This window comes from Alosa sapidissima, chromosome 18 (assembly GCF_018492685.1).
Source record: "Alosa sapidissima isolate fAloSap1 chromosome 18, fAloSap1.pri, whole genome shotgun sequence".
Lineage (NCBI taxonomy): Eukaryota > Metazoa > Chordata > Actinopteri > Clupeiformes > Clupeidae > Alosa > Alosa sapidissima.
Window position 1 is genome coordinate 20720708 of NC_055974.1, and position 21454 is coordinate 20742161.

Below are 21454 nucleotides of genomic sequence, written 5' to 3' on the forward strand. Positions count from 1 at the left end.
CCGACGAGTCCTGGCCGTAGCGAGAGTGGAGAGTGTCCCCTATTCTTTCATGTGGGCTTCCTGTCCGATGTCGCGCCAGGAGACTTGCAGCACGCCGCCACTGCTGGCCGACAGCCCGCCAGCGGCCATGCACTTTCACTCCAACTGTTTACTACGCCGGGAACACGCTTGCTCTCTCTCTCTTCCTCTGTGTCGCTCTCTCTCTCTTTCTCTCTTTATCTCTATTAAATACAGGGTAGTCTTTGTTTATCAATAAAGGGGGGGGGGGGGACAGGGGGGGTGTCCCCCCTCCCACACACACACACACACACACAAACCTTTTTCTTCCTAATTGATTCAAATTCCACTGAGTGCGTCCCAGCCACGGAGTCACTATGCCGAGACAGTCCTGGGCCCCCCGCCACCCCTCCCAGCCCCCCCCACCAACCTCTGTACATGTCCCGCGGCACGTACCTTCTCGCTTTTAGTTTGGCTCAGGCATAAGCAAACAGCATGGGCCTTGAGTAAACAGGACAACAGTTCTGCAATCCCATACATAGGGATGGGACTTGGAAAGAGTGATGGGTCTGTACCAGAGCAGGAAATGGGGTAAGGGCAGGCACATAAAGATGGCATCACTACGTTTTCTTTGGGTTCTGTAACAGCAAAAGTGCCTTTGTGTTTAGCTATTAGAAGAAACCTGAAAGAATTTTGTTTGTTGACATCTTTGTTGACGTCAGAAACTTTCACAAAGTCCTGAGTGACCGTTCAATCCATTCATTATGACCGTTGCTAGCGCTGCTACAGGCCTAGCATAGCGGACATATAGGTTTAGTCAGTGTTTTTTTCCAGATATGTTTTTTGTTTTTCTTCAGTCATCTTGTGTCAACGATTCCCAAGACACTGAAAAACCAGGCTGCACGAAGCTTGGTGGGAATGTAATCCCCACAAGGATGACAAGGAACCATCAATTTTCGTTTTGATCCGTCACCGGACACAGTTTTCTGTGAATATCTTGAGAATCGTAGGGCCTAGGATGACCAACTTTTTTTCGTATGTTGGTGGGGCCATGTCAACCCATATCAGCTACACACACACACACACACACACACACAGGCACGCACGCACGAACACACACACACACACGCACAGGTAAACACACACACACACACAGGCACGCACACACATAAAAACACACGCACGCACGCACAAACACATAAACACACACACACGCACGCACGCACACACACACACACGCACATACATACTGTACAAACACAGACACATACGTAAACACACCCACACGCGCACACACACACGCACATACATACATACTGTACAAACACAGACACACGCGCACACACATAAAAACGTACACACATGCAGGCAAGCAGGAACATGCACACACACATAGACACATGCATGCGCAGAGAGACGCACAGAGAGAATGTGCAGGACTGATCGCAGTCATATTTTGTACTGCTTTGCGGTACAGCTAGCTAACTTCCACTCTACAGTTCAGGGGGGTATTCCAAGTACGTGGTTTAGTGACAAACCTGGGTAAGTTAACTCAGAGTAAGTGAGAAACCTCCTCAAGAGCCCTATGGTATTGTTTTGTTAGGAGAATGAAACCATACAGTTCTTCTATTAGGAGGTTTACCACCTACTCTGAGTTAACTAACCCAGGTTTGTCACTAAAACACGTACTTGGAATACCCCCCAGATCATCCCTGTCAACTCTGAAGTCGCTGCTTTTTTGGCCCAATTTTAGCACAGATTCAGTCGGACCCAACTATCTTTAGATAGGTCTGGATTCCCATCCAATTTCGCGAGCAGTTTGATCAGGCTCACAATCCGGTCCAATCCAATGGGTTTTCATATCAGAATTTTTTGTGGCTGTCTTGCAGTGTGAGGGGTTTTACTTAGCCTACAGTGTGAGCACAGCAGCTGTGACCATTGGAAACGTGTAGTGCGAGTGAACATAAAATGCAGTGTCTGTGGTGTTGTCATCATGTGGTAAGTAAAGATGAATTAAGTTTTGCTGCATGGCAGGTCAGGTGTATATGTGTGTGTGTGTGTGTGTGTGTGTGTGTTTATGGGGGGTGAAGGACACCAAAGCAATGCCATGTTGTGTTCTAATGTTCTAATACTGGAACCCTGCCTAAAGAGAATGCCGATGGCCCAGTTGACTAAAGCAGTCGACCCAGGCCATGGGCTCGTTTCCCAGAGGATTAAAATGATTTAAATGTTATGTTATGTTGGACATGTGACTAATGGAATGGTCAATAAGTGGGATGACACACATAGGTGCTGAACTTACTGGAACTTGGGAGGAAGATATTTACACAGTGAATAAGTGACTATCATTGGCTGCCCCCTATATTTCCTGAACATTTCCCAGAAGGCCCTCATGACACCCCCCTCTATGTATGGTATTTGGTATTCAAACACATGATGTCAGATGAATATGTTTTAAGGGGTAAAGCGGCTGCAGGTGAATCAGCTGCATTAGGTACACCCAATCAGAGAGAATGTGACGTGAAACACGATGGGGCACATTTTCTTTCTCCAAATCTATACGAGGCAGAGGCGTCAATAGCTGCTTTCAGACACGTCCTCCGCAATATGCGGATCTTTGGAGGTCTGACCCTTCGGGTGATTCAGATATGATGCTAACATGCGTAAATTATGTGGTCATATGTGTGAACGACACAGACACATACAGAATCTCCGCGTGGTTAAACGGTTTGAACGTGGTTGAACACGCACATGAACAGAATCTCTGCATGTTCTTCGCTTCATTCAGACATGAGCATATTTACATATTTTAGTTGTTCAGATAGGCTATACAGTGGAGAAAATCATTATTTGATCCCTCACTGATTTTGTAAGTTTGCCCACTGACAAAGAAATGAACGGTCTATAATTTTAATGGAAGGTTTATTTGAACAGTGAAAGACATAATATAAAGAGAATCCAGAAAATCACATTTAAAAGTTAAAAAACATTTTGCATTTCATTGAATGAAATATGTATTTGTTCCCCTATCAAAACTTAGCAAAGAAACACCCCCAAAGCATAATGCTTCCACCTCCATGCTTGACGATGGGGATGGTGCTTGGGGTCATAGTCAGAATTCCTCTTCCTCCAAATACGGCCAGTCACACTGATACCAAAGAGCTTGATTTTGATATCATCTGACCACGTCACCTTCTCCCAAGCATTCTCTGAATCATTCAGGTGTTCATTGGCAGACTTCAGACGGGCCTGTAGCCTACATGTGTATTCTTTATGTAACGGATTCCAGCTAGCGTTGGTAAACCTCACTCCCCGATGCCTCAAGAGTGCTGCTGGCATGCGAGCCAGTAGCCTGGGCTATTAGCTCAACTGCCAGAGCGCTCGCCTCCCAATCCGAGGTGCTGCTGTTCGCAGGTTCGAGTCTGGGTGTGTGCAGGGCTGAATCGCGCGCGTTCAACACAACGCAGGTTACAGTGGTACCATGACCATGACATGATCATGGGAGTGAGGATTTAGGAAGGTGAGTGTAACGGAGGCGAACTGAGCTAGCATGTTAGTTGCCCGTGTAAATCCTCACACCCCTAACTCTGAGAACGCTTCTAAACGCTGAGTTGGAAGCCTGGGCTTTTAGCTCAGTGGTTAGAGCGTTCGACTCCCATGCCGGTGAGTGTTGAGGTGGCGGGTTCGGGCGGGCACGACCTCTGTTACATTAGTGCCGTGACCCGGATCGGGAGTGAGGTTTAGGGGGGTGAGTGTAACGGATGCCAGCTAGCTTAGCTGTGCTTGTGGAGCGTTGGTAAACCTCACTCCCCAACGCCTCAAGAGTGCTGCTGGCATGCGAGCCAGTAGCCTGGACTATTGGCTCAATTGTCAGCACGCTCGCATCCCGATCTGAGGTGCTGCTGTAGCAGGGGGACCTTATGGGCGCTGCAGGATTTTAATTCATTATGGCGTAGTGTGTTACCAATGAATTCTTGGTGACTGTGGTCCCAGCTGCCTTGAGATCATTAACAAGCTCATCCAGTGTAGTTCTGGGCTGATCCATCACCTTTCTCATGATCATTGATTGACGGCTCCTAGGACTAATCTATAGGAGCCAGAATTCTTTATGGTTGGTAGTGGATCAAATGTATTTCACTCACTGAAATGCAAAATATTTTTTATCTTTTTTATGTGATTTTCTGGATTTTCGTTTTGATATTCTGTCTCTCACTGTTAAAATAAACCATTAAAATTAAAGACCGTTTATTTCTTTGTCAGTGGGCAAACTTACAAAATCAGTGAGGGATCAAATAATTATTTCCTCCACTGTAGGTTACGGCCCAACCGGTTGACATTCGGACTTACACGTACTGTATGACTGAAAGCAGCTTATGTCACCATGGCTAAAAGGATTTCCAAGAAATTTCCTGGAAGTGTGTTCTGTGAGTCCATGGGTTCGTGCGGGGTAGATTAAGGATACATAGTAAATTCCACATGACTCTTGCGAGTGAAATAACGCCCCTCCATAGCGCACAAGTTGGGGGCAGCCTACTGTACCTCTACAGTAGGGCTGCAATTTACTACCATAGGGGCCTACTTAGAATTACACCATTATCTACATTTGATTTGTGCACTTGACCCACTTAAGACAACTGAGATCCCAACTTCTATAGGAACATTTGCTTGTTACTAACACTTACCACTAACAGGCCCGCCTAACACAAGTAGCCTATATATGTTTGTTTATTCTTTTAGTTTGGATTAAGTATGGGTTGTTTATCCCCGAACGGCTATAGCGCTAGGATAAATGTTAGTCGCATGATATACGTACTGGCATGTGTTGCTACATCTTATATGTGTGGTGCTGTGCCCACACATAGACGTGGCCACGATTAGCTCCCTGTGGACATTAGAGACTATTAATCTATTATTTAGTTCAATAGCTATTAGTCATACTGATCTGTCAACAGCACTCTGAGGTCGGCGTGTTTGTTAAATCAGTCATCCTTTCCTTAATTTCGGCCTCTGCGTCACATGTCTCTGTGTATTTCCGACAAGCCATTAAGCGATGACTTAGTTTTGATTTCATGAGATTTTGTTTTTAGATATCATATCCCACCAATCCAACACACTAGTTGTTGTTTCATGAGATAACATTTACACGCATTAATTAAGCAGACGCTTATTCCCAAGCTACTTACAAAATGAGGAATAACTACAAAAAACAACAATCTATCTACAAAAAGATATCAGTGGAAGACACTAGAATGTGAAAGGGTGGTGAAGGAGAATAGAGGTGTCAGTGATACAGAGCGTGAAATCATCGTGCTCATCTTCGTAAGTGGGAGCATGAAGATCTCGTTGGTGCCGTCACAGACCCATGTGTACGGACTGTGGAAAGCGACTCCAAAGGAGTCTGGCGCGCGCACCCACCACTCCCCGCCCGACATGCTCGTCTAATGGGATGCTAAAGGAGCGAGATTGTCGTCTCTTTCCCGCTCTATGTCAACAGACCCCCTGCCTGCAAGCAACTTGTCAAGTCGCCTCCAAAGAGAGGGTGGAGGTCTGGCTGGGCTGCGCCAAAAAAACAGTGAAAACTTCAGAGACTCACTGAAATCTTAAAAAATATGTTTCCTGTGATAGATTATTTTATTGGGACATTGTGCACTGTAAACAATAGTGAAAAATACTTACAGGATCGTGATTTAAACATTGACAGCACCTGAGCCAAATCGCACAGATACGTTTATTGAGGAGCATCACTTATTGAAAAGTCACTAGTTTTTTAAAGCCGTTGTTTACACGCAGCGACTCTTGTTTGAAAACATATATTATTTTGATGACAGTGAAAGCATAACAAGGAAGCAGCCCGGATAATCCCCTCAAGACAATAAAATCAAAGAAACACCTACCGGATAAGTGAGAAATCCATAAAAAGAGCTTCGGTTGCAATTAATGGACTTAGACGGGGCCAATGAGCGAAACGGCGAGACACCGCTGAGGGACTATGTGGATTCGGTTATGGAGATACCCAGTGAGTAACGCAGTCACCGCCGTGTTTTTCACCTGACGCGGGGGCTCTCCTGCTTTAGCCTCAGATGACTTTGTGTTGATTCTCCACCCAGGTAATAGGACGATTAAAGGCGCACGGACGCGCGTCGCTATCGGGTTCATCGCCTTATCACTTAGTTTGAGTGGAGGTAAATAGAGGTTTTGAGGCTTGCCAAGAAGTGTGATGTAAAGCTGGATAGTTCTCTACTCTGGTGATAACTGGGGCTCCCAGGAATTCACTGTAGTTTATGTGCGCCAAGGGAGAACCAGAGAAGCAGACGCATAGGATTGGACGCACTTGAACTCTTTCGCATTACGATCTATCAGCAAGTGCATAATATGCTTTCTCTCATAATTTCTAAAGATGTTGCGATCGTTTTCGAATGTTTCGCAGTTTTGGTAAGTTCGAACAACAGCCTGTACGTACATTTGTTTTAGGCCTATGTTTCATTAATTTTCACTATATAATAAGGTAGTTGGACAAACTTCTAGTTTGGTTTAAAATGCATTCGTTTATCGTGACTTTGGTAATGTGCATTTCTGTAATAGCTATGTTTATGCTACTCCGTTATCTCTGAACTGATTATCAAGCTATATTTACCGTTATCTATGTTGTCCAGTGATAATGAATACTTATAACCGATCATTTTACCAACTCACTGGATGTGTATCCTTTATAAATGCTTTATCAAATAGAAAGTAGAATAGCTAAACTGCAAAAATGACTAGTATTCCTAGAAAGCGTGAGGTGAACCTAAACGGAGCACATCACGTCAACATGCAGGGTTTTATCAACATAGACGAGGGCGCGTTTTACGCACTACCCTGCTCTGCGTTATTAGGATTCATTCTAGCCCACAAGAACGTTATTGACTTTCAATCCATCACTTGCTATTTGCAGTTTATTATGAACATCTAAATCTCAGAATTTTATACTTTATACTTTAGGTCGGCTCTATCATTGGCTCGGATTTCAGTCAGCTCATTCGCATATTCAATTGGGCATTCATGTAAAGTCGGCTCAAGAATGAATCAAACTCCCTCTAGCAAATATAAATTCTATAGGCGCATTAGAATATTGAAGATAAATATTTCCGGTTAGGATTCCTTAAATGCACATTAAAAAGGTGGATGGAAACCCAGAGGTTCGGACCATCTTAGTCAAAGAGGTTGCCAGCGAGGGCTCAAAGGAGATACCCTGTTCTCACGAGAGAGCTTGCATTTACAGAGTATTAACCGTGACATTGCATTTTCCAAAAAGAAAAAAAAAGCACATTTGCTGAGTCAAATCTTAATCATGTGCTGACAATGCAATTTTTATGCAACCATCCAGGCAGTTACTGTAACAATACAGAGGGTGAGAAAAGGGTCAGGGAAAGTCCAAAGGGGACACTCTTTTCAGGGAAATGAGATGTGATTCCACACAGGATGTGATGTCACCTCAGAATTTGCAGAATGCTGAGCGATGACGAAGGAATAGATGAAGAGTTTATTCCTTGGCTACACTGTTGCGTATTTAAGTACTTTGGACATGAGTGTGTGTGAGTGAGAGAGAGAGAGCGAGAGAGAGAGAGAGATATGAGTAGCCTACCTACTTTTGTGCAAGCTAATAATGTTCTTGGCAGAGACTGAAAATGTTCTGATAATACGCTAGGTCCATCATACTCTGTCTTTGTTTGTACTGAGGTACTACTCCTCAGGACTTATTTGGATAAGGCCCAGTCGAGTGATAATCAATAATATGTGGTAAGGCATTTTTTATCCTGGATGTGGGCTGAATGCCCACATCCAGGATAAAAAAAGAGCGAGGTGAGATTTCAGCATGGAGCTTTGGCTCCTGGTCAGTCAGACTCACTGTGTTAACTTTGGCCAGGACCCCCTGGCATCACGCTCATGGATTCAAGGCACGTGGCCACCGTTGGACGAATGCAAGGTGACTGCCCTTACCCCCTCCTCTCTCTCTGTCTCCTCCTTGAACTCTAGCCATTTGCCTGCTGGTTAATACAGTTAAGAGGATGGTGGAACGTGCAGGGCATTTGCCAGCGAGTGGCATTCAGAGTTAAAGAGAGTTAAGAGTAAGAAGGTGCTACTGTAACAGAGGTCGTAATTTGTCCGCCGCTCAAGGCCCTCGAACCCGCCACCTTCTGCCCGCCACTGTCTGACCTTGACAGTCAGAATTCAGTAAGACAGCATGAGATGGATATGTTAGTCTTTGTTTCTGTTCTGAGGCTCAGAGTGGTAGGATTAAGCTTAAGTGGCGATCTCTGAAAGCACTTTGGGGAGAATGTGCACTTGATAACATTCAGCTTGGCAATGACATGGCCTACGTGACTTTCATTCAGCCACACTTCTTCTGGAGACTCACTGTGTATATGGACTCTGCAGTCACCGGCCTTTATCAGCAGTTTTGCATAAAATTAATTAAACCGTTAGGGCACGATCATACAGGATGCGGTGACGTGCACCTTTTATGTTGTTTCATATTGGCAGTAAGCGTTTTGTGTGTTGCTTATGTGCACAGAGCGCCTTGCGTTTTTGTGCCTGAGCACCTCGAATTGAAAAAAAAGTTAAACTCAAAGCGGGATAGCGCCCAATGCCATTCGCGTTTTTATGAAAAGATAGTGCACCTCATGTCTTACAAGCAGCAAAGCATGTCCTGTCTGATCGCTACCTTAATCCTTTCTAATCCTGGAAGCTGTTGCAGCATGTTAGTTAGATGTGCGATGCATTTGCAACAAAAGTATACTTTTGCATGATGTAAAGAATGATCTGTTGAGAAAGTGGGTTCTTAGTGCTAACTAAACTATTAAAGAAGCCATCTAAGGGTTGATGGTAACAGGATTTTAAGAAGTTGTTAAATAAATGGCTAGAGCATGCAAGCCGCCTACAGATGAATAAGACTTAAGGCAACTTATGCACACTGCTTCTGGTATTTCTTCACTTGTTTTTGTATAGTTCTTCACTTGCATGAGAGAGTTCTTAAAATAATCTTTGAAAGTTAAGTCATCTGTTCAGCACAACCCACAACTGCACCTTCTCTGTCCATCTGTAGCTCCAGGTATAAAAGAGCCTTTTGCTGATGTGGTGTATATCTGAAGAGCTACACATAGCTAACACTAGAGCAAAGCATGTGCCAAACTGACTCCATTTGCTGCCCACAGCCTTTGGACGTGTTGTTGGAGCTTGTCTAGGGGAATGAGGAGCAAATTGACCTTTGACCTCATACTGTTTTGGGTCTTCAGTCAATACTGATGTTTACCGATATTTTTTCCCCAATCAGTTATCAACAATTCCGTAATGTAACCAATCTTGTCTGGGTTGCAAAGCTTGGAACTAGGTTAGCATTAGGGGTAGATGTAAAAGATAAAATATATAACATACATGTATAAAAGACTTTTTTGTCTTCTTGGAACTTAGCCTATGGGAGAGTGACGCAAATGATCCCTTTGACGTATTGAAATCTTGGGTCACATGGTCGTGTCTGAAATCACAGGATCTAATGCTGTTGGGGTTCCAGGGGTATGAAATGGGAGCCACGTGCCTCTTGTCACACAAAAATGTCCCACATCTGATTTTGCGTCAAGATGTTCAGAGGCGGCATGTTTTGTATGCAGCACCCATTATTTCTCCTAAGGTCAGGCAAAGTTCAAGATTAATCCTCATCGTTGTGCTCCTCAGACACAGACGAGGCACAAATATCACAGACACAGTAGACCACAGTGAGGAAATAGGCCGTGTGTGATGTTGGAGACAGACTGCAGCATCCCTGGCCGTCAGACGTTGCATTTTGGGTTATATGTTTTGTATGCACTGTGATTAATTTTTGGTTGGGGTCAGTCCAACTGGATAACCTTTACCCTTTCTTGTCCATCAAGGTCAGGATATTGGCACAGAAAGCTCTACTAGAAATCACATGATTCTCATTGAGGTCTAGTTAGACTGTAAGTCAAAAGGCACCTCAGATCTGGGCTTGTGTGTCAGACTCTGTTATTGTTTAAGGGATTAGACATTAGTTTCTCAGATAATGGGAGTTAAGCCTTTGGCACAACTGGCATGTCCACAGCCAATGCAGCTGTTTTCTTTGCCGAAGAGAACCTGGCTCTTCTCACTGGAAATTGAAGTTTAGAAACATAATCAGCAATATTTCAATCACAACCGGAATCATCATCGAATACAACCAACCATTTATGCACAGCGGATTCGACAGTTGCACATTATATAGAATAAGATATCAGTGGGATCATCACTGGATTTGGATGCTTAAGTGAGCCACCATTGCAGCTCCTTCTCACATGGAATGTGCTGGATTGCTATGCACAAAGGGAGCCGTTGGCAGCTGGCACAGTGTATGGACACTGTGGGCATAGGACCTACTGTGGGCATAATGTGCCATAGCTACAGCTCTCATTGGCGTCAGAGGAAAAGCCATGCTGCCATTCAGAGGCCTTCTATTGAGACTGATGGAATTTGAATGTATCGATATGAAGAAATTATTGATTGATAACTCTATGGGATATTGTTACATAAATGACAAATGGCCAAATACTTCAAGCAGGATGAGAGTGCAGAGATGTAACAACAACAACTTTGCATTTGTATAGTGCTTGTTCATCTTTACAGTGAAGTGGGAAACCTCACTAAACAGTGGCAATGTGTAGCACCCACCTGGGTGATGGTAGCCATTATGCACCTGAATGTTCACCAGCTTGAGGTGGAGAGTGAGGGAATGAATGGGAATGAATGAATGAGCCAATTACACTGATGATCAGGGGGCCAGATAAAACGAGCCAAGTTGGGAAATTAACCTGGACACCGGGGGAACCCCCTACTGTGCGATAAGTGCCATCATGGAATCTTGAATGACCACAGTGAGTTTAACGTCTTATCCAAAGGACAAAGTTGTTGGTGTCCAAAAGAGAGCGAGAGATGCTCCAAGATGTTGCAGAGACGCCAGACTCCAGCAATTTCTTATCACGTCTCAAGATGTTAGGGCTTCCTGTGTTTTGTATGCAATCACCATTGTATAGAGAGGAGGTCAGGTGGACAAGGTCAGTAGTGCTGGCATGCGACTTGTTAGTGGTGCCTATCTTCCACGCCATCCCAGACGACAGTGATGACGACGACTACTTTAATCCAAGAATCGGCCATTTCAGGCTTACTATTGGGTCTGCAGACATCAGTTTGTGGGATCTCTGATAATGAGTGGAGGTGTTGTGACATTATCTGTTGTGTATGCAGAATGTATTATTTTGGGTGTGGGTCCAGTCAGATAGATTCATCTCTGACCAATGGCTGATGGCAATCGCTGAGACAGCGTGTCGTTGTGACGACATCTCTTGATGCAATGGTCTTTCTAGTGTGGGATTTAAAGGCAAATTTGCACGTGCTGAAGCCAGTTCTCTCTTCACAGTCTTGTGCTATTTAAATAAGAGTTCAGAGATAAAGGGGGCATTGTTGGGAAATGACATACTTAGGTAGTCTATTTTTCATATGTTTAATACATGGGAAAGTTAAGTAAGGCTTTGTGAGGTTTTACTCTTTTTCAAGGTGTGTGGTTGTAGCTCAGCAGCATTTAGGAAATAGGTCAAGGTCATTTGAAGGAGACAACGGTCAGTCTCATCAGCTGAACAGGATAGTCACTACCTAGTTTCATGCTCCATGTCACATACACTGCAAAAATCTGCGAGCATCACCATGTATGACTAGAATACTAGCACCAAATGTCCTGTTTCTGCTAGGCATGTCTGTTTGTTCTTACCTAGCTAGCTGGCTATCACCATTAAACAGTAAAACTTACTGCCTCTTTTAACATCAGGCTGTTATATGCATCAAATGGGCTGTTTACGTGCCAAAGTGCACAAGCATAACGTGGGAGGTCATGTACAGGATTCCCATCTCACCAGCATACCAGGAATCAAGGAAAAATCAATACTTCTCCATAGGAGAGAGACTGGATTTATGAGTGAGAGCATGGGTGCTTATTCAGTTACACTCAAATTCTAATCTGGCTGACAAAAAGACTGCTTCTTAAATTTTCCAAAGAAAATATGTCGTATAATGTTCACCCCCATCACAGATGAGTGGATGTGATTGGTTCCTGATGGTTGTGATGAGTTTTTGATGATTCGGAAATGCTTAAATGGAACAGCAGATGGACCTCCTGAGCAAATTGAAATACGTTCAACGATTCCTCTGGGTTCACCCAGCCTACTAAAATTCTGGAACACAGAAACCAATTACATTATGAATAGTAAAGTTGTTGCCTACTTTTAAAGTTTATGTTTTAGGTGCACTTAAAGGTGCGCTTGCCTGTTGCTGTTTGTTACATCGGAGAGTTAGGTGCGCTTGCCTGTTGCTGTTTGTTACATCGGAGAGTTGTGAATTGCGTTTGATTCACGCTGGGAAATAGCATCGCTAACCTTTCTACCCTTTTCCACTCTGCTCTCTCTCTCTCTCTTTCACGTTCCCTGCTTTCCCTTTATCTCTCTCTCTCTCTCTCTTTTCCCTGCTTTCCCTTTATCTCTCTCTCTCTCTCTCTTTTCCCCTACTTTCCCTTTATATATCTCTCTCTCTCTTTTCCCCTACTTTCCCTTTATCTCTCTCTCTCTTTTCCCTGCTTTCCCTTTATATATCTCTCTCTCTCTTTTCCCTGCCTTCCCTTTATCTCTCTCTCTCTTTTTCCCTACTTTCCATTTATCTCTCTCTTTTTCCTGCTTTCTCTTTCTCCTTCTCTCTCTCTTTCCCTGCTTTCTCTCTCTCTCTCTCTTTCCCTGCTTTCTCTTTCCCTTTCTCTCAGGACTGTTTGCTGTGCTGCTGATAGTATTGGGGTGGATCAGTCCAGGGCTGCCCTCTCCTTTGTGGCCCATCTGTGACCTCCGCGCTCTCGACCACTTTGTCAAGAAGGCACAGGAGGCTGAGGCCGCCATGGTAAGACACTAAGACACACACACACACACACACACACACACACACACACACACACACACACACACACACACACACACACACACACACAGAGTAAAATATTCCTCCCCATGTTAAATTTCTGTTAAAATGATTTAATCTATTACTATTATTAGTATGTTTTATATAAGCTATATGACTTTAAACTGTTCATTTTTGATGATAATATTAATTGTAATTATTGTACGTCATTTTGGACAAAAGCTTCTACTAAGAACCATAACTAGACCTTGCTTGCCTGCCTTTTACAGAGGAGCTGTAAGGAATGCAGCTTCACTACGCCATTCACTGTCCCTCAGCCCAGCGTGGACTACAACGCCTGGAGAAAGAAGGATGTAAGAATGCACCCCTTTCACTTCTCTCTTGTATTGTACACTCAATTCAACTCAATTAAATTCAATTTAGTTCAGGTCAAGTAGATCCAGAGACAATACGTTTGAGAGACAAGGCCGTAAAAAATATACAGTTAATATTCAACAATATTCAACCCCAATATTCAATAACGATCAAAATGTCCCTCCAATCAAGACATAAAATGTATAAATGTAGTATCATTCAAGTATCATTCACTGTTGTCCAAAATAATCACTTGTCACAAACTGGAAAATGGTATGCTAAATGGTTAAGTAACTGACAGAAAAGGGATTGCAAAGGTGAGATTATCTCAGTTAATTGAAGAAGCTTGATTACACAGAATTGTTGGGAAAACACTAGCTTGCCTTGCACAATAATCCTCTCTTGAGCCATCACTTACTGTAAGTGAAAGTTGTAAAATACCATGGAACCATGAAATACCCCGCCCCGCCCACTAGATCTTCTTTCAGGGAGATCTAGTCTGGAACACCATAGTTCATAATCGTTTCCCTCAAAGAAAATGTCAGGCAGACCACCGAGCACCCTCTCATCGAGTTTGTGCTTGTCAGTGCGCACCAGACTGTGATTGACAGTCAGATCTCACACAGCCCTGCTCTGATTGGACCAGAAGAACCGGGAGCTGTGGATTTTTGCAAAACAAATAACAGACTCTAGGTGGAGGTAGAAGTGTGTTTTTTTTTTCTAAAACCGGCTGATATATGTTGTTCTGTCGGAGCATAGTGTCGGTTTCAGCGAATATGATCAAAAAAAATCTTGCCATATGCAGCTTTAAGTTGGATGTAAATTAGAGGCCTACCAGGCTTGTGCAAAATTCCAGAATTGAATTGAAACTGGCTCTTAAATTCCAATTCAATTCTTGAATTTCACTTGCATTTCAATTGAGGTAGCAAACAGGAAGCAGAATTGCAATTCGAATTGTGCACAACCCTGAGGCCTACATATCGCCCCCCATGTGGTCATGAATTATAGAATAGAATGGCAGGAACTAATTCCCACCATGCACATTTGATTGAGGCCGACCAGGGCCGTGGCGAAGTAGGGCAGGGCCTAATCGGGAATCGAGAATCGGGGCTGAACCGAGGACTTTTGGAATGGAATACGACGCAACAATAAAACCCGGAGAAATATAAAAATAGATCAGTAGCATTTGTTTAGGCTTGCCTAGCAACATAAGTGACTTTGCTCATATTTGTCAATAAAAATTATCTACAGATATATAAAAACTTTGCAAAATAATTAAAGATACCACTTCTTACCATTTGCATGTGTACATTTGACCTAAATGTATGTGTCTGTATGTATTTATGTGTGTCTTGTGTGTGTGCATGTTTATGTGTGTTTATGTATATATGTTTATGTGTGTGTATGTATGTATGTGTCTATGTTTGTCCAGTCAGAGCAGCAGGCCCTTGAGGTGCAAACAGGACTATGGCTGTTGTCTCAGGCCCTGCTATCCCTGAAGACCTCAGTCAGCAACACAGCACTACACTCCCACATAGACAACAATCTGGGCAACATCGTCAGCATCGGACAGGTGCTGCGCAGTCTCAGCTTCCCGGTGAGTGCTGCCACTGGGTGCTAGTGTGTGTTGGTTAAGGTCCTGTGATAACAGGTTATCCCTGTTTTTGCTGGTTACATAAGTCAAGTCAAGTCAAGTCAGATTTATTTGTATAGCGCATTTAACATGCACAGAGTGCAACCCAAAGCGCTCCACATACAAGACATTGTCATTGACACAGACTAACAAAGACAATAGATGCCGGACGGAGCGGCGTAGTCGCCAGCGTACCCGTGACACCAAGACATACAAGACATACAAGAAACAAATTAATAAATAAAATTAAAAAAATTAAAAATAACAATTAGTCCAATTTCCAACCGGCTGAAAATGTCCAAGGGCAAAGATGACTTGCGTAAAAACTGCGCACAGCTGTGTCTTCACGATGCAACACCAACAAAGTTCTTTATAACTGACCAACCCGGAGAATTCACTGGCAGTCTGGAGAGCACTGGAAGGACTAGACAGTCCGAATTTGTGATGGGCGACCCTGCTGATTATCAGCTCGGTGGTCCTAGACAGTGACCGTTTGTTGTTTGTTGTTCATGGTTGACACTGTCATCAGAGTTTCTTAGCACTCAATCCAGACTCCAGGCACCGGTAGATGCTAGCATGGCAGCTCGCATGTCAGCCGCAGCTCGGTGGTCGTGGCAGCTGCAGATCTCTTGCAGATTGACATTAGGCACCCTTGCTGAGCAATCCCTCCGTCCAGACATTGGATGTGCAGCGTCACGGATGGATGAGGGACTTTAGAGACATAAGGCAGGCTAGCCAAGGCGCTCATCAGCCCAATGGAAGCTGGTTAACGTTACTGACGTTGATGGTGTCAGCCGAGTTTGTTAATCAGAAAAAAGGACTAAGAATAACACAAAAACGATCGAAAATAACATAAATAAAGAGTGATTACATTTAACTAGAAAAATAAATACAAAAAATGAACAGAACATTACATAAAATTACAAACATTACATAAATACAAACAAAAACATGATGCCAGACGGAGCGACGTGTCTCGCCAGCGTCCCCGTAACCTAGCAACGGATAAGGTGTGTGATTCGTGATTCGGTTAGTTTCCTGGTGAATATACAGTATTCCTGGTAGTGATGTTTTTTCTTGGTAATGATGGTTGTTCTGGTGATTGTTTAGCATATACATTTTTTACAAACAGAACTAAGGCGACGGTAATTGTTATAAAGTTGCTAAAATTTGCTCAATTGGGTTAAAGTACACTTAAAGTGCTTCTTCAGGCCATGCTGCTGGTTTATGATTTGCTATTTGGATGTCTGACAGTTTAAATATTCCCACAGTTTGAACATCAGGTGAATCGTAAAGATTTCTTGGGATTGCCTGATATGAAAACGTGCCGCACCCACACACACACACAACTTTGACAAAAACACATAGTCAAGTCAAGTCATCTTTATTTATATAGCACATTTCATACACAGAGGTCATTCAATGTGCTTTACATAAACACAAGCAACCAGGAATAGCTAATAAAAGCATAGGACATACATATGAAAGAACACACAACTTTCAAGCCGATAAAAGAACTCAGACTGCCGTTACACATCTCAACCACACACCCACACAAACGCCCGCCTGCATGCACCCACACCAAATACATGGAAACTCTTTGTTCCAGAAATGCGGAGAAATGCCCGAGATTATCTGTGTGTGTGTGTGTGTGTGAACCAAATGTGCTGAGGTCAGCAGGGGCAATCAGCAGACAAACATGCCCTCCAGACTGAACCCAGTTGTATTCCTTTGCCAGATACACACACACACACACACACACACACATACGCACACACACACACACACATGCACACACCCACGCACATGCACGCACCCGCACACGCGCACACACACATGCACACACAGACATGCACACGCACGCTTATACATACATGCAAACACCCACACACAGACCAGCAGCATTGTCCATTCACAGTCAGATATGCACAAATATGCATCTATTATGATCTCTAGATTTACTTTAAAGGAACCATATGTAAGATTGTGGCCAAAACTGGTACTGCAATCACTTTCAAATTACTGTAGAGTGGTGTATCCCCTCCCCCCTGACTCGAGGTTGCCAACCTGGATGCCGAAACACTACTGACTTTGTGATTAGTAGATAGGTGGAGGGTGGCGCATCAGGCCAAAACACAACATGACATGACAAAACACAACATCAACATCAGTTGAGGGCTGCAACTTCACTTTTTAAATGGCAATATCCTGGCCAGACTACTGTTGTCAGTGATATAAGTATTTGAAATGAACATGATTTCTTAATGTCTAGTGACATATTAGGGCCATTTTATGATTAATTGAAACACATTTCTTACATATGGTTCCTTTAATTATGTGTGAGTACATAATCAGTGTTTTCTAGAGAACTGAATTCCATTTGTGGTGGTTGGTTTGCAGAATTAACTTGAATGCAACAGTTTTTAACAAATTAGCACTGCGTGGTTATGATGCTAACCAGATTTAAGCACAATTTAGTACAACCTGGAAAATCATTGTGTGGTGGTCAATGTTGATATTGTGGTGGGCCACCACAAATAAGTCAATGTATGGGAAACACTGATAATTATATCTAGACTATCTACCTGTCAATCTAGTGTATTTTCTGCACTTGCATACATTTGCATATTAACAGTTAGGCAGTTTGTCATTGTGCAAATGAAACTGTGCTCTCAATCAAAAGTTTGAACTTGTTAACTACCAAAAAAAAGACCCTAGGTTGTTTTTACTCCGGAGTTACGTTTTAAATGTCTGTAGAAAGTTATGGTTATTGTATTTATCAGATGCCTTTTTCAGAATATGAAGAGGTTAGAAGTGATGGAAAAGGTCTGGACAACAAAACATGGAACGTAACATTATTTAAAAAAAGAATAATTAAAACCTGATTAAAACACCAATCTCAAAGTTTTGTTGATAAAAGTGATAAAAAATGTGCAATGTGAGACTCAATTATATATATCTTTTGATCCCGTGAGGGAAATTTGGTCTCTGCATTTATCCCAATCCGTGAATTAGTGAAACACACACAGCACACAGTGAACACACAGTGAGGTGAAGCACACACTAACCGGTAGCAGTGACCTGCCTGCTACAGCGGCGCTCGGGGAGCAGTGAGGGTTTAGGTGCCTTCGGTTACAAGCCCTGGTCTGGGATCGAACCGGCAACCCGCCCTAACCCGCCCCCACGGCTGCCCCATAACATACACATACACATTAGACATACACATTTAGTTTGTGAATACTGTGTAAGCAGCAGATATTTACAGTACGGACCAATAGCCTTTGTCATACAAAGACATTCATTTAATGATAATACCAAAAACAACCAATAGAGAGTAAAACATTGATTTGCTAATTTAATACAATGAGTGAGATACAAAGCTCAAACTCCCACATGCCACACAATAGCTTTAGTTCATGCACGAGACACTTTGCTCATTGAGTGACTTTATTCTTCCTATTTAAATTAGAGCCCCTTTCTGACATGTTTTTAGGCAAATACTTTTGCTATTATTTGCAGGTTCATTATGACTGTGTCATGGTCAAGCTATCACTTGTGGCCCAGGTTTTGAATAGTGTAATCCTGTGCTTTGAGGGGTCATACCAAATGCAAATGGAAGAGAAACGTTTACAGCAAACACTAGCTAAACTTTTGCCAAAAAACACAAGTTGCCATGCTAGGCATAGATCCATGCCAAGGCATAGATCAATAGTGAATGCTGTTGTTGGTGTTTGGAAGGTTCTTGAATAACTTTTATACCTTTAGGTGGTTAGGCTAGCTTGTATTTGTTTGACCAAAACTGCTTATGCATATCTAATCTAACACGAGAGTGAAGGCTGATATCGAAGTGATGTTGAATTGATTAGGGGCAGTGGTGGTCTAGTGAGGTAAGGTATCCATCATGCATCTGGCCTTCCAAATGGAACACTATAAGGTTGTGAGTTTAATCTTCAAGGGCTGCCACCATAGACCATAGAAGTTTGTCTACAAAAGGACCCAAAGCTGTCATCTTTGCCCATATAAGGAGATCCGGGTACCGTCTTTGCCCATATAAGGAGATCCATATCTCCTTATATAGGCAAAGATGGCAGCTGTGGGTCCTTTTTGTAGGCGAACATCAGAGGTCTATTGTGGCACTGAGCAAAGCACTCAACCCTGAGTTACTCCAGGGGGTGTGGCCCTGTAGACACATCAATATTCCACAAGTTGACCTGTGTGCATAGGTGTCTGCTAAATAACAAATAATACAATTTCCTCGACATATAGCGCAGTCCATGGGCTGCACTCGGTGAAAAGAAAAGCACATGATTGTATTTGTTCACTGAAGATGTCATGAGCTAGATAAAACAGCAAAAGTTGACAGCAGCCAGATTGAGTTAGTGCCCCTACAAACTACCAGCTGGCACAATGGAAAAATGGTTGAATATTCTGTGTCATTTTTGAATTCACATCAGTTGTCCATGCGTTTGTTTTCACCGAGTTGTTCCAAAGTGCCCACGATATTTCCCATATATACTGTATGTGTAAGTTTGAGAAAGGGACCTGCCCTTGACCACATCTCTTTCTGCTTCTGATCTTTCTACAGGACTACACTCCCCCCGAGGCAGCTTCAGTCACCACGGACACGTGGCGCGTGACCTCGGCTTCTGCCCTCTTCCAGGTCCAGTTCAACTTCCTCCGAGGGAAGGTCCGGCTCCTGATGTCCCACGCGCCTGTATGCCAACAAGCTGTCAGCTGATTGGGTGTCAGCCTGGACAGGGGTCTGTTGATTGGAGCAGCCCTGTGTCAAAGGGGTGGTACGTGGGACCAAGGAGGCTGCTGGTTGGAGAGGACTAAGGGAGATTTTATCTGCTTAGGGTCATGGACGGACATTTTGTAACCATGGGACATATGCCTCTATGGTGTTAAGAGGGTGTCACAAGGGGATGGAGGAGATGACTGAAGCACTTTGTGTGCGTTTAAGACGTAAAAGGGAATGCTGGAATCCTGCCTCCTTAAGTGAAATACATGCTACAATCCTTAGGTCTACTGAGCGGCCCGGTCTAACATTTCACCTTTCAAACTTGTGTTATGCTTTTCCTTGTGGAAAGATGTGTTCATCTGACAGGCTCAAACGCCATTGGCTGCAACAGTTCTTCACTACAACATATGCACTGGAATGCACTGTATCATTGTCAATCAGACACAGCCAGCCTATCCCCAGTTGGGAAGATGAGACTGACAGCCAATCAAATCTCACCAGATCCGGACTGTTCCTGTAGTTTGGATGTTAAATGAATTGTACCAACAATTCATTGTAAATTAATTGAATTGTTGTTTTGTTATTTATACAGATGTATATTTCTAATAGTCAAAAACATAGAAAGGGTTTAATGCGCCATGCCTTTCTGTTGTAGTTTAAACTGTAGCACTTGTGTGCATTGGTAGATATTGGAAATATTACTTGCTGCTACACACCTTGTGTGTCTGTGTGTGTGTGTGTGTGAGCGAGTGTGAGTGCGTGAGAGAGAGAGAGAGAAAGAGTGCGCAAGATAGTGGAGCATTAAGTGTGTGTAAACTCCCTGAGTGACCTCAACAGTGACGGCAGACATTGGAGTGTCATTGGGGGGGTCACCTCGGGTGAAGGAGGAAAGAAGAGAATGCGTGAGAGAGGTCCATGGAAAATGTGTGTGAGAAGCAAGGGACTGAATAAGTGTCAGTGTGTGAGAGAAAACGAGAGAGAGAGTGTGGTGGGGGGGGAGGGGGGTGGCAAGCATGGAGGGTCTACGTGAGAATAGCTTAACCTCTGCATTGGTTATCACTCGACAGGGCTAACTAAGGCATGCAGGGAAGCGTCAGGGACACTGCTCAGCGGTGATAGCACCAGGGCCTGAACAAATACTGACTGGCTACTGACATGCACATCCTCACTCCTGCCTTACTCGCTCACTCACTTTGTGGTATTTATTTTTAATTCAATATAATTTTATTCATAGAGGTCCAAAACCATTTAAATTTGACTTTGTCATTCACTTAGTGGTATTTTTGTTTTTTCAATTCAATTTTACTCATAGAGGTCCAAAACCATTTCAGAGTTCTAAGAGCTTTATAGAGCTCAGGATCTTATACCTTTTAGTATTGATCATCTCTCTCTCTCATAGCCTCTCTATTTTGGAGTAGTATTTTTATAATGAATATGTTTGTCCTGTTTTGAGCTTTGTGTGAAAACGGTTTAGTTTGCATTGTTGATTTTCCGTTGTTGTTGTTTTTTTCCTCGTCATCAGTATTGTTTTTGTAAGTGTCCATCAGTCACCCAGATGTTTGGAAGGAAGTTTGTAAATGTCATTTCCTCTTTGTAGTGTTGTTTGCTCTCTAAATCACCATGCCATTTGGTATTTAAAAGAAAAACATTATTCTTAGATTAAAAGAAAAATCCTGAAAACATGCAGAGGAAATTTTGAGTTTGTGATAAGTGCTTCTTTGTGTTGTCCTGCTTTCTGTTTTTGAGATGTG

The 21454-nt window shown here is 43.1% G+C and overlaps 1 protein-coding gene and 1 long non-coding RNA gene across 4 annotated transcripts in view; one reads left to right on the forward strand and one right to left on the reverse strand.

Moving 5' to 3' along the window:
• The window catches only part of LOC121689313, a 20186-nt gene extending 14208 nt beyond the window's left edge, over positions 1-5978 (reverse strand). Inside the window, exon 1 of the long non-coding RNA XR_006024755.1 lies at positions 5892-5978. This is a non-coding gene — a long non-coding RNA (uncharacterized LOC121689313). The remainder of the gene's footprint in view (positions 1-5891) is intronic.
• Positions 5768-21396, forward strand: epoa (erythropoietin a). Of its 3 annotated transcripts, none has more exons than XM_042068996.1 (5): positions 5768-6013; positions 12827-12957; positions 13245-13328; positions 14762-14926; positions 19548-21396. In XM_042068996.1, the coding sequence occupies exons 1-5, from the start codon at positions 5935-5937 to the stop codon at positions 19698-19700; spliced, it is 612 nt and encodes a 203-aa protein (XP_041924930.1). In that variant the 5' UTR covers positions 5768-5934; the 3' UTR covers positions 19701-21396. The 3 variants fall into 3 exon arrangements, with proteins under 3 accessions (XP_041924930.1, XP_041924931.1, XP_041924932.1); XM_042068997.1 differs by lacking the exon at positions 5768-6013 and adding an exon at positions 6065-6429; XM_042068998.1 differs by lacking the exon at positions 5768-6013 and adding an exon at positions 11924-11992.
• Positions 21397-21454: the final 58 nt, after the last annotated feature.